Genomic DNA, 12,852 nt, shown 5'->3' with positions numbered 1-12,852 from the left:
TGTAAGCTTTTCGCCTTCGGTGAATCGTAGGGAGCGCATCGACAATCCATCGTCGAAACGACAGAATGATGTGGGTCTCAACCGACTAAAACGGTTGGTAAAGCACAAAGCTTCCACTAGGCTGCTTCAACAGCCTTAGTCTTCTCTCGATAGCCCAAGTCGGCTCGGGTCCCCTTCCCCATCACACATTCCCAACGACAGCTCCCCAGCAGGAGAAGTGACCAATATCAGAATACCGGCTCGAAACACCGGCTCAAATGGCAAATCCGGGAACCCGTGGTTGTTCTTATCTCTGTTAAAGCCCATTTTGGCGGGCGAAGTTGTTGTTTTAGCCGACAAAGCGTTGTCCTCTGATTTAACTCTCTTTTTGGCCAGGCCGTCGGAGAGGGATGTGGACTTGAGTTGTTCGCTGAGACTTTCAGACGCGGATGTAGGCCTGCTTTTGAGGTTATTGCGTCTGCGATATTGGAGGAGGCTCATCCTTCTCCTTAGTTTGGATCTTCCCGTAACCGATAATCTAGCTGGTTCAAGAACTTTTGAGAGATCTGAAGGGGAGCCACCCGATGGTCGCGGAGCTGGCGAAGCCATATTCGATAGCAGAAGAGCAGTTATCGGAGACCCTCTGGCAAATTTGCAAATCTTTTGGACATTGATTCAATAGGGGGGTGAGTGAAGCGAGTGTTGGTTTGAAAGGCTAATTTTTACACACTCAATCCCGAATTATATTGTAGAAAGAAGAGGACGCCATCGGGCGATGCATTCAAAACAATAATAGGAATAATGGACAGGTGAGAAAAGTGACAAAATTCTACAGATTATATTGTGAGTGGAAAGGCATATCATTTGGTTCAATAGAGAGTGAATATTACCTACTATATAGTTCTCGTATGTGTGGCCTCTTAAAGGGGAGTGGCCTGCGTATACGGCCGATCAAAACGATAATGGAACGATTTGGAGGAAAGATCATTGATTCCTGTTCAAATGTATGGAGCGGTGATTGAGCCAAGCAAGTAGAGAAACTAGATATAGAAGAACAGTTTTCGTGGCTGTATTATTAAATTTTGCCATCATCTAGTTCAATTCACGGGAAAGAACAGGCTTCAGCAGGGCAGTGGTAACCTAAATTGCGAGAAGGATCGATGGATCCATGCAATTGGGTAGACTCGGGAATCGCGGATCCAAACAAATTGGAAGGAGAATCCATGTATACATCTTGCATCCGCGATTTCGTCTATAGAAGCAACATATTTGACATCTGAAGTCATGAGAAATGTGTGGTATGAGTAGTTGGCAAATCAATGCTTTAAAGGGGTAATTTCCTTGAAATTCGCTCATTTTAATTATGCACAACAGATCAACCAGTGAAAGCTGGAAGGAGGCAGTTAAATCGAAATATTGCTGTACCAGAGCTAGAACAGCGGAACGTAACTGTTGCCTGAATGATAACAGAAGCTATGTAGTAAAGGGCTGCAGATCAAACATCATTTGTTTCCCCCCAAGCTGCCCTACTCTTGTACTGAAAAATCAAACTTTTCGAATGCCTTCTTGAATGCTTCCGCATCAGCAACTTCTTCGTCCTGTGATTGCAGATGGTCTTTCCAATTCATCCGCTTCTCAAGTTGGAGAAGTTTAGCCATCACTCTTCGGCCAAACTGGAGATCGAACCGGAAATCTGGCGATAATGGAAGGATCAAGTTGGTATCCAGGCCTACTTTATTCGTTGTTCTTTCTTCCTTTTCACCTTTCGAGGTATTTTTTGACGACTCCCAGATCATCACCCGAAAGTAATCGCCCTTTTCCAATGCTTTGCTATCCTCTTTTCTAAACTTGGGATAATTAAGGTTTTCGGCTTCGACCCTGAAAGCTGCCTCCACCAACCCACGAGATATTAGGTCTGATGGCACGGGAAGAAATTGCCAGTGGATATGTATTCCCTTGGCACGGCTGACTTCCCAGGTAACTGCACCAAGCTCCCCATTGGATTTTTCATCCAGCATTGCATGCAAAGCAGCTCGATATCTTTGCATCTCCTTGGTGGTGGCCGTTTGTGAATCAGACTCGGTCATTGCGTCGAAAGTGGGTGCATGAGTCAGGGGGATAATTAACATGTGTCCCGGAAATCCTAGAGAGCGAAACGTGGTGGATGTGGGTAACGGGCCCTTTGCAGTTGTAAGGTAACATTCCGATCCAATGGAGGTAATGAGATGGGTGGCAATATTCGGATTCGATAAGCAAAAAAAGCACTCTGAAGGTCCAGGTGGGGGGGGGCCTCCGAGCCCGCTTGCTAGGCCGATGGTATTCATCGCCTTGGGCGAAGCGACTGAAAGCTTGCGCCTGGTCAGGATGAGGGTCGCGCTTCCTTGAAGTTAGAAGCGGCGATGCCGTCGCCCCTGCGGGAATAAATGTTGACGGAGTGACATGTGGATCTAAGGTGAAGGCAGAAAGCCATTTTTGATTCGACGATTTGCTGAACGGGGCCAGGTTGATGAATCGAGTAATATGTTTTACGTCGGGAGATTCTTCGGTGGGAAGATGGAAGAAAGGTTCACGTTCATAAAAGAAGGGTGCCTCTGACGAAAAGTGATATCGGGGTTTAAGAGTCGCACAGAGGTCTGCCACGCATTGTGATCCTTCGGGAGCGTTGGTGCCCTCAGGCAATGAGACTTTTGAACCATCGCGAATCGACTTTGGCCATTGGTTGGTTATTAAAATATCGGCATTGTGGGCTCCGAATAACGATCGGGCGTCGGATTGCGTGTATCTGGGCAGGTATTTATCGCGCACGTCAGACGCAAGGGTCTTAGAGCTTCTTTCTAGATTACCCCCCAATGTAACGATTCTGATGCCTTCAGAGGTTTTGAGCGTGCTACGCCGACCAAGGAAATAAAGATTTGTGCAAACTTCATCATCTGATTCAATTTTTTCAATGATGCGGGCTGGAATCGGGTGGTTTCCAACGGTGAAATATGTGGGCAATGGCACATTGATAGTCCCATCCAGCAAGGCAACAATGTCGCTGAGCTCTTCCTCATCTGAGCCATCACCAAAAAGGTCACCAGAAATAATAGCAAAAGCGAAATTTTGTTTCGCCTGGAGCTTTGCTAATTTTGCGAACACTTCTTTGATTGACCATTTGACACTCCCCAGGACAATTCTGCATCTATTTGTAAGCTCTAATATCCATCGGAATTACGCGCAAGCAATAAATCACTTACATTTTAGATGCCATAGCATTATTCTAGCGTAGGAATACTTGTCCAACAGGTCCAGACAACCGCTGGGAGGGAAGATCATGCAGGAAGCTACTTGATACTGGTGAACTCAAGGAATCACGTGACATACAGGTATTCCAAAAAATTTCAGCGAGTTGAATGAAGATTCAAAACTGACACACGTCATTTTGATCTCTGTTCAACTAGTGTTACTAAAATAACATACACATGATCATTAATCATCCCCTGCGGGTTTGTATTTGGCCGCTGGAGCAAAAGAGCTCAATCACCACCTGGGATTTTCGGAGTGAGTGCATTTTAGATGGGTTAAATCACCTGACAAAAAGCTGACGACCATGGCTGCAAAGTTGGCAGTTCGTCATGGTTCCAAACTAAATCAATTCCGCTTTCAAAATCTGTTGTTTTATAACTTTTCAGTTGGTGTTACGCTTGCGACCTTGTCGATATAATGAAACCAGGTTATGCATAGACCGCTCACGTTAAGTCAATGCTAGCAAATTCCTCATCACTCATCACTCAACTGCGTTCTTATTGGCCTGATCAAACCGACCTCATTCTAAACATTGAGAATTAAGCTTTAGTATCAGATCAATTTGTGATCTTGATTTCAAACGTCATTGCTTTGCCATAGCAATTGCTGAAAATGCCGTTTCTCGAGTTGCTCACAAATGCCACCCTCTCACGCGAGCAGAGTAAGGAGCTCGCCCTTTCGCTGTCCAAAACAGCGTCGGAGATCCTACGGAAGCCTGAGGCTCTAATTTCAGTTAGAGTGCAGGCTAATGAGGTCTTGACATTTGCGGGTACCCATGATCCATGTATTAACCCATCGGTAGCTACTAGTAAATCTCTGAACATCCCATTTCACACAGCTGACTGCTTGAGAATAATTAGGCTTCCAGTTACGGATAACATCTCTGGGAAATCTCAAACCGGACAATACCATTCTCTTCTCTAAGGCCTTTGCGGATTTCCTTAAGATCAAGATTGGAGTTGAAAACGATCGAGGCTATATCGTTTTCAGTGACCCAGGTCGGTTGTGCCAATTTATCGAGGTTCAAGAATTTCAGTGTCCGAGCAAATTCTAACTTAACTATTAGACTATCCAAATATAGGATATAAGGGAACAACCGGAGCCGAACTGTGGGGCTCAAAGCATGAATAGCAAGAATTTGTAGTTGGTATAGGAGTTTCTTGAGAATACCTTGATATTGTGATGAGCTCTCCTTTCACTTGGAATGTCCAAAAGTTTTGCCATGTTCGATCAAAAATTTAACTAATGGTTGTATTGTGGATTTATGCAAAGAGTTTGTTGTTTGTTCCCACTTCGGCTTGGATGTGCATTAGTAGAAGTGAAATGTGGTGCTTAAAGGCTATATTGAGATTGAAAAGAAATCCAACCCGATACTCCCCACGTCCTGACCCAGGCATTGTAGCGAAATATTGTATAGCTCAGCAGGATAATTAAATTGTCAAATTGTCATCAAGGGTTTTAACAACTAGAATACTGCTCGAAGAAATTCTGTTTGAGGTATAGTGTCACGTGATACATATTGATAAAATATGGCCGGATTATCGTTTGACCGCTATGCATAGTGTGCCTTTTTTCGTGCGCAAAGCTTCAAAATATTTTTGGGGGTTAATCAACGGCTCTCGATGAGACCTTTGATTCCAATTCGGCGGCCCACAACATGGCGACCGTACATTCTGGACGCCAGGGCAAGCCTGCCAATCTCTTAAAGAAAGGCACAGTGACGACAAAAACCCACCGATTTGAATCTTTCTCCCAGCGCGTCGTTAAATTAAAAATTGATCCTATCCATCGTGTGCGGCGAACCAGCGTTGGTGATGACAGCGACTCGGACTCGGACACGTACTTCAGGGCTTCCCTGGAGCGCTGGATGGAACTTAACCTGTCGGAAAATTTTACTCAGTTCTCCCAACGAGTTAATCGACTGTGCGAAAGCTTACCGCAGATTCTTCATCATGAGGATCGAATAATGGGATTGTTGGCCGAGTATATCGCAAAAGGAGATGAGATGAGCATGGAACCCCTGCTGAGTCTTGTAGCTCAGTTTTCGCGGGACTTGGGCCAGCGATTTGAAAGACACTTTGCGTCGGCCGTCACGTTGGTGGCTTCCGTCGCCGCTACACACTCAAATATCGAGGTGATAGAATGGAGTTTTACATGTCTGGCATGGATTTTCAAGTTCCTATCCCGTCTCCTTGTCCCGGACCTACGCCAACTGCTGGGAATAATGTCTCCGTACCTTGGGAAGGAAAAACAAAAACACTTTGTGACAAGATTTGCTGCGGAGTCTATGTCCTTCTTGGTCCGGAAGGCCGCACTTGTCTACTACAAAAACAAGGCACCGCTTGACAGAGCCGTTACCTTCCTTTTCGAGGACCTCGCTAGCATTGATGGGGCGCGCCAAATTTCAATGTATCAACAGGGCCTTATGTCAATGTTTGCAGATGCGATTAAGGGGGTTAATGGTGGTATTCATTCAAGTGGAGCAGATATCTTGCGTTGCCTAATCAGTGCCGCTGTTGTGCAAGACGAAACCCAGAGTGCCCTCGCAGGGCAGGTTCTTAGCGGGGTTGTCACTAATTTGGTTCATCATACTTCTGTAAACACCTTTGGTTCAGTGCTTGATGTGATCTGTGATCATGTTGAATCCACTAAACACAATGGCGACATTGCAGCGATGAAGATTGACATCCGCTTGGTTTTTGTTAGCGTAACCGCGCGCAAGGGCTCTAGGGTTAAAAACTGGAGAAGAGCACATGAAGCTCTCATGATCCTTCTCACTCGCGTCGTTAAGTCATCTAGTACCCCGGGGTATTCCGTTCAACTGCTCTTAGCTGCTGTGGTCGTTGCAGTGCAGACCTCCCCCATGGATGAATTGCTGGCGTTTATGCGCCCTATTATGGAATTAATCAGCGATGATCAACTGAGGGACTACTTCCTCCCATTTTGCTCTTTTTTCTCTACTTTTGGGGCTGAACGCTTTCAGAGCGTTGTGCTCCCATACTTTCAGCGGTATGTGATTGGTGCCAAATGAGTTTTTGTACGATTTGTATACGAGTCCTGACATTAGGTTTAGGTTCATTACTTCGCTCTGGGGCGATTACGAATCCGGACTTTGCCATATATTACCACAACTTCAAGCTGCCCGTTGTGTCACTTCGGAGCCCAACAGACCCGGGTATTTGACTTGTCCTAGTGGCTGGAAGGATGCAATTGTCGAAAGGCTGCGCAAACCCAATCCAAGTGCCCAGGATATCTCATTCCTAAATTCTTATACTAAGCTTCACAACGCTATATCCCTCTCTTCTGAGCCTTCGATTCTTCCACAATTAGTCCGCTGCCTCCACGGTCAACTAACGGCTGCTTTGGCACAAGCTCCCAAACTTGGAGAAAGCCAAATTATATTTGCTCGAGGCCAAGGTTTTTTGGCTTATGTCCACCTCGCTTCTGTAATGGGCTTACTTGATTTACAGCTTTGGAGATTGATAGTTTCCAACGGACCCGACTGCGCAAATTGCCCGGTTTTCCTTGAAGCTACCTTGGCTTATTTGTCCGCTTGTCACAAATGCGATCAGGCAACCGATGTCAACCTTGAGCCGTTTGCTACAATTCTGATCCACAATCTTTCTAGTCCATCACACGAAATTAGACTGTTTTCCCTTAAAATTCTACAAATTTTGTTGTCTCAGGAGAACGATGGCAACAATACTTACATAGAAATAGCAATCGAAATTGAACAAAGCGAGCTAACCCTCCATGCAGCGAGGACTCTATCAATGCAAGTACGCAAACTTGCCATCGCATACCCAACATTGTCTTCCCAGAAGTGGTTGGATCGGATTATTCCGAATTTCTGTTTTGGCTTGCTATCGAAAAGGCTAGCATCTCTGTGGGATGACGCATGTGAAACAATTAAGGCAATTTGCGAGGTGCGAAATGGAGAGACCGTTGTTGCGGAGCTTGCTATGCGCTGGCTGCAAGAGCCTGGCTCGCTTAGAACCGATGCCAGTACGCCTGGGGAAGAGCCGCAGGAATCGCATATCTCGTCGGACTTCGAATGCTTTAACGTTTCAAATATCGAGAAAACCTCCTTAGTAAATTTCATTGATTCCCACAACTACGATTCTTTGCTTGCAGAAGATTTCAAGTCTACACATTCGACGGAAGTAAAACACTCTACTTCTCCTCGAACACAGGCTCTCAAGGTCCTTGGATCTGTGCCTCAGGTGGCAGAGAAGCGATCTCGACTATTTGTTCCTCTATTTCTAACATGGGCAGCTTATGATGATGACATTACTACCGTTAACGAGTCCAATGCTTCAGGTACAGGTGGAGGAGAATATGGCTCCCCTTCTTCCTGGAATTTGCGCGACCGGAAAGCTATGCTCGACATCTTTGGAAAATTCGTGAACCCCAAGGTTTTATACAAGGCAGCAGAGGTCCATGAAGCGTTACTTGGCCTTCTTGGCAACGGTGATTCGGAAGTTCAGAAATCTGCACTGAAGGCTATATTCACATGGAAGTCGCCAGCAATTCAACCATATGAGACGAACATATTGAATCTTGTGGATGATGCAAGGTTCCGAGATGAATTATCTGTTTTCTTAAATGTTAGCCAAGAGGCTAATATGATTAAGGAAGATCACCGTGCAGATTTATTGCCAGTTTTGCTAAGACTTCTGTATGGCAAAATTGTTGCTCGCGGGGGCTCTCGTGGTGGACAAGGGACCCAGGAGGCACGCAGAAAAACCATTTTAAGAACGATATCCCAGCTTTCTGAAAATGATTTTGACAACTTTATTCAAATATCGTTTGGTCCTTTGAACAATGTTAGTGTCCTCGAAACCGACGCCAAGCATGTCCAACCCCTAGAACAAGAGATAATTGGCGTCAGAAAGCAGTATGGTCTTCTGAAAATGGTGGAAACTATGTTCGAAACTTTGAAGACGAAGATGTCACCCTTTGTTGAACGTTCCATGAATGTGATTCTATACTGTCTTTTCCGAGCAGGTAGGAAGTTGAAGGAGGACAGTTCAGAAAACCACCACTCATCTCTCATTCGCAGTATCCGGCAGACAGGTGTTCATTGCCTTGATTTGGTATTTTCTATTTCACCCTATTATGATTGGACTCCATACATGCCCCTGATTTTCAACGAGATTATCAGCCCAAGATTAAGCAATTTCTCCGTGGAAACGGCGCAAAGCGTATCCGGCCTTCTTCACCTATTCCATACTTGGGCATCCAGCCCTAAATCAGCACTCTACTTCCTTTACGGAAACCAACAGATCATTCAACGAATAGTTGATTGTCTGGCTGTGGAATCTGCCCGTGAGGAAGTCAAGATATTCGTTCTAAATGAGATCCTGAACAGCCTCATTAGTCGTGCGGATGGAGAGATAAACGATCCGGAGAATTTACCAGATGCAGCAACAACGGATCTAATTCGGTGCAAAGTACTGGCACCTCATGTCGAGCACATATTAACTCATGTCGAATTTCTCCTTAGAAGTCAATCTACCCGTCAACTTACGATGGCTGCAATTGAGACGCTGTCTAAGCTCGCACCGTTTGTCCAATCATCACAAGAGACCACGAAGTTAATTAGTACAGTAACGTTTCTTCTTAATGAACCTGCAGATCGAGTACCTCCCAAAGCCAAAAGCGGACTTCTACGTGTCATGCAATATTTCCTACCCTTATATGATCCACGCGATAACGTGGACCTCAGCCGGCGAATCTTTGAAGTCATTTCCTCTCTATTCGATTACTTCAAGGATAATCCGAACCGTGAAACGCTCTCTTCCGTATTTTCTGCATTTGCAAACCATGAAGTCGACCTTAAAAATGTTGCCGAATTATGTGCAGACCTAAATGCTATTTCAGACAAAAGACTTGACGAATTGGATTTCGATCGACGACTTGGGGCGTTTAAAAAAATAAATGAACAGAAATATAAGGAGTTTACGTCTAGCCTAATGAATCCATTGCTATTCAATCTCTCTCTATCATGTGAAAAACGGAGAGGAGCTTGCCAATTCGATCTAGTTCATCATTTGGATTGAGAGGTTTATCGAGAGCGTGTTTCAAAGCTAGAGGATGATAATGGAGAGTATGCTTTCTACTCGAGAAAATTTTGCTGCCTGCGTTGCGGAATGGAGCTAAACACTCTGTCGAGATGGTTCGGGCGGAGTTCGTGTCTATCATGGGTTATTTCATAAAGCATAACCCGAACCACCCGGCTGTTCGTGGCATGGTGGACTTACTAGCTGGTGGTGATGAAAGAGGCATCATTCTTCAATAATATTCTCCATATTCAGCAACATCGTCGTCTTCGAGCTTTGCGGCGTCTCGCTGCTGAAGTTAAACGAGGAAAATTTGAGTCTTCAAATATTAGCTCCTTTTTCCTACCTCTCATTGAACATTTTGTGTTTGATCAGGAGGAAAATGATAGTGCCCATAACCTGGCGGCGGAGGCAGTTACAACTATCGGGGTTCTGTCCGAATGGCTAGAGTGGAGCCAATTCAGAGCAATATTCCGCAGGTATAGGGGTTACGTGCGAAGTCGCCTCGGAATGGAAAAGAACATCATACGTCTTCTAGGACAGCTGACCGATGGTTTGTCTCGAGCCATGAATATTATTGGCAAAGAAGAACAACCTGTTATTGAGGATGGAAATATGGGAAGCATTGAGGAAAAACCTGCAATTAAGACCAATCTCTCCAAGACTTTGCCTGCGGAAACTCGCATTTACACAGAACTGAAAAGCAACTTCATCCCTTTCTTATCTGAATTTGTGCATCAGAAGGATGAATCTGAAGTTCATCTTCGCATTCCAGTCGCAGTTATAACTGTCAAGTTACTGAGGCTTCTTCCTGAGGAAGACATGGCTCTTTTCCTCCCCTCCCTACTTCTAGACCTAGCTAATGTTCTCAAAAGTCGGTCTCAGGATGCTAGAGATTTGACCAGAAGAACACTCGCTGATGTCGCACTTATTCTTGGGCCGTCTTATTTTGGATATATTCTAAAAGAATTGCGGAGCACGTTGACAAAGGGATACCAACTTCACGTGTTATCCTTTACAGTACATTCTATTCTCGTGGCGACCAGTGATCATTTTGAGCCGGGCGACTTGGATCAGAATCTTGACGCCCTCGCAGCGGTAGTGATGGATGATATTTTCGGCACCGTTGGCCAGGAGAAGGACGCTGAAGAGTATGTGAGCAAAATGCAGGAGGTAAAAAGTAGCAAAAGCTATGATTCCATGGAACTTCTCGCAAAAATCTCCACAATTCGCCATCTCTCGGCTCTTATCAACCCAGTGCAAGCGCTTTTGCGAGAGAAACTCACGGCCGCTATCATCAGAAAAGTCGATGAACTGCTTAGACGAATTGGCATCGGCCTGCTGCGGAACCCTGGTGCTGAAAGCCGCGATCTTCTAGTTTTCTGTTACGAGGTGATAAAGGAGTCATACAAAACTGAAGCGCCGCAGATTGAAACCCATGAGCAAGGAAACAGAATCCGTTTCATCGTCAATTTGCTCAATCCGAGGAACCGCATGAATCGAGGAAGCACATCCTCATATATTTACAAGCTTTCTCGCTTTGGGCTTGATGTTCTCCGCGCCGTACTAAATAAGCACCAATCGCTCATGACTGCTGCCAACGTTGCCGGATTCCTTCCCATTATTGGAGACGCTATGTTACAGAGCTACGAAGAGGTCAAACTGTCTGCCATTAGGCTCCTATCCACGATCATTAAAATCCCACTCCCCGAACTCGATAGAAACTCTGAGGTATATCTAATGGAAGCCATTAAAATGATCAAGGAAGCCCCAAACACAAATACAGAAGCTGCGCAAGCCGCCTTGAAACTTATCGCTTCCATTCTACGCGAACTCAAGAGCACAAAGCTGAAGGACTCTCACCTTGGTTATTTGTTGAAGCGAATAACTGCCGATATCGAGGAACCTGATCGCCAAGGGGTTACTTTCAATTTCATTCGGGCAGTGATGTCTCGTAAATTTATCGTTCCTGAGATATATGAGCTTGTTGACAATGTTGCGGCGATGATGGTAACAAATCATACAAGGAGCGCTCGCGACCTCGCAAGAGGCGTCTTCGTACACTTTATGATTGAATACCCTCAAGCCAAGAGCAGATGGACAAAACAACTTGGGTTCCTCGCCAAAAACCTTGACTATCAGCATAAAGAAGGCCGTCAGTGTGTTATGGAAGCGATTCATCTTCTTCTCTCAAAGACCAATGGCGACCCTGCTCAGAATATTGTTAGCACATTTTTTATACCAGTGGTAATGGTTATGTCTAACGATGACGCAGTTGAATGTCGGGAGATGGCTGGAGTTCTTCTGCATGATATCTTCAGCCGTGCTGATTCAGAGCAGTTACAGTCTATGCTCTCTCCTCTCCGGTCTTGGTTGGAACAATCCCAAAACCCATTGCTCACAACCACTGGGTTACAAGCAATCAGGATATTCTTGGAATCAGATCGGAAGAATAAGGATGATGAAGTGCGGTTTGTTGCGCACCGATTGCCTCGAATCATTGGCCCTGCAGTGAAGAATCGCGAAGGGGAGGGATGGGAAGTGTTATATCATTCGCTACAGCTCTTCACAAAAGTATGCCAACTCTTTCCAGGCATCGCATTGTCGGGGGATTGCGAGAATATTTGGCGCTATGTTTGCGAAAGTCTTTTCTATCCACATGTCTGGATAAAGTCATGCGCAGCAAATTTAATTGGAATATGGCTTGCAGACGAAGCGAAAGGAAATGCCTCCATCGGTTATGGTTCCGTTCCGCTCATCAGCGCATCTGGTCTTAAACTCGAAGGCAGCACGATGCTGGACATTACGCGAGCCAGCCTGCTATGTCTAAAGTCAGCAACCGTTTCTGAAGATCTCGCAACCCAAACGATCAGAAACCTGGTGTTCCTTGGACGTTGCTTCAGCCAGAATAACCTCGAGCTTTCAAAGAAGGTAGAAGATTTGTCTGACGATGTTAGCAACGATAGCGACGAAAGCGACAACATTGACCCAGCTGCGGCGAAACCCATGAAACAAAACAAGCCAGCAATCGAATTTATCTTCGAACGAGCAGCTGCCATCCTTCGGCAAGAACCTAGAACCACCCGTGCAGATTCTTTGATCAGTAAAAAGGCTTCCATGAAACTTCTCGCAGCCCTTTGCACTCATCTTGACGTCGCTCATTTAATTCCATCTCTCCAGACAATTCTTCTTCCGTTACTACATCTAACTGACCCATCCATCCATGCGCCTCGCTCCCTCGACGAGCAGTTCCAGGATACTTACAAGTCCCTTGTTAGCAGCAGCCAGGAGATCCTCGATTTGCTGCAAAAGAGGTTAGGCACGACTGATTTCGTAACTCAATTGACGGTTGCTCGTGAGAGTGTTAGGTCCAGACGGGAGGCCAGAAGAGTCAAGAGGCGCGTCGAAGCTGTTACTGATCCTGAGAAGTTTGGCAGAGAAAAGAAGCGGAAGAATGACCGCAAGCGGGAGAAGAGGAAGGAAAAGGGCATAGAATATCAGGAGCGGAGACGTGGTTGGTAGACGG

At 45.5% G+C, this 12,852-nt stretch overlaps 3 protein-coding genes across 3 annotated transcripts; 2 read left to right on the top strand and 1 right to left on the bottom strand.

Moving 5' to 3' along the window:
- Window positions 1-1,505: 1,505 nt before the first annotated feature.
- On the bottom strand, window positions 1,506-3,229 carry HCAG_05904 (conserved hypothetical protein; the record flags this gene model as incomplete). Its single annotated transcript, XM_001538249.1, has 3 exons — window positions 1,506-2,320; window positions 2,607-3,154; window positions 3,216-3,229. 3 exons carry the CDS (start codon window positions 3,227-3,229, stop codon window positions 1,506-1,508), a joined length of 1,377 nt encoding a protein of 458 aa, XP_001538299.1.
- Window positions 3,230-3,876: 647 nt separating this feature from the next.
- HCAG_05903 (predicted protein) lies at window positions 3,877-4,395 on the top strand (the record flags this gene model as incomplete). The annotated part of the gene is made up of 3 exons (XM_001538248.1): window positions 3,877-4,048; window positions 4,125-4,262; window positions 4,346-4,395. The coding sequence occupies 3 exons, from the start codon at window positions 3,877-3,879 to the stop codon at window positions 4,393-4,395; spliced, it is 360 nt and encodes a 119-aa protein (XP_001538298.1).
- A 526-nt stretch (window positions 4,396-4,921) lies between these two features.
- Window positions 4,922-12,848, top strand: HCAG_05902 (predicted protein; the record flags this gene model as incomplete). The annotated part of the gene is made up of 5 exons (XM_001538247.1): window positions 4,922-6,273; window positions 6,458-8,271; window positions 8,521-9,068; window positions 9,354-9,373; window positions 9,659-12,848. The coding sequence occupies 5 exons, from the start codon at window positions 4,922-4,924 to the stop codon at window positions 12,846-12,848; spliced, it is 6,924 nt and encodes a 2,307-aa protein (XP_001538297.1).
- Window positions 12,849-12,852: the final 4 nt, after the last annotated feature.

The sequence above is a fragment of the Histoplasma capsulatum genome, genomic scaffold, assembly GCF_000149585.1.
Source record: "Histoplasma capsulatum NAm1 scaffold_7 genomic scaffold, whole genome shotgun sequence".
NCBI classification, from domain to species: Eukaryota; Fungi; Ascomycota; class Eurotiomycetes; order Onygenales; family Ajellomycetaceae; genus Histoplasma; species Histoplasma mississippiense.
The sequence above is the reverse complement of the archived record's forward strand: the minus strand, read 5'-3'. Positions and strand labels throughout refer to the sequence as shown.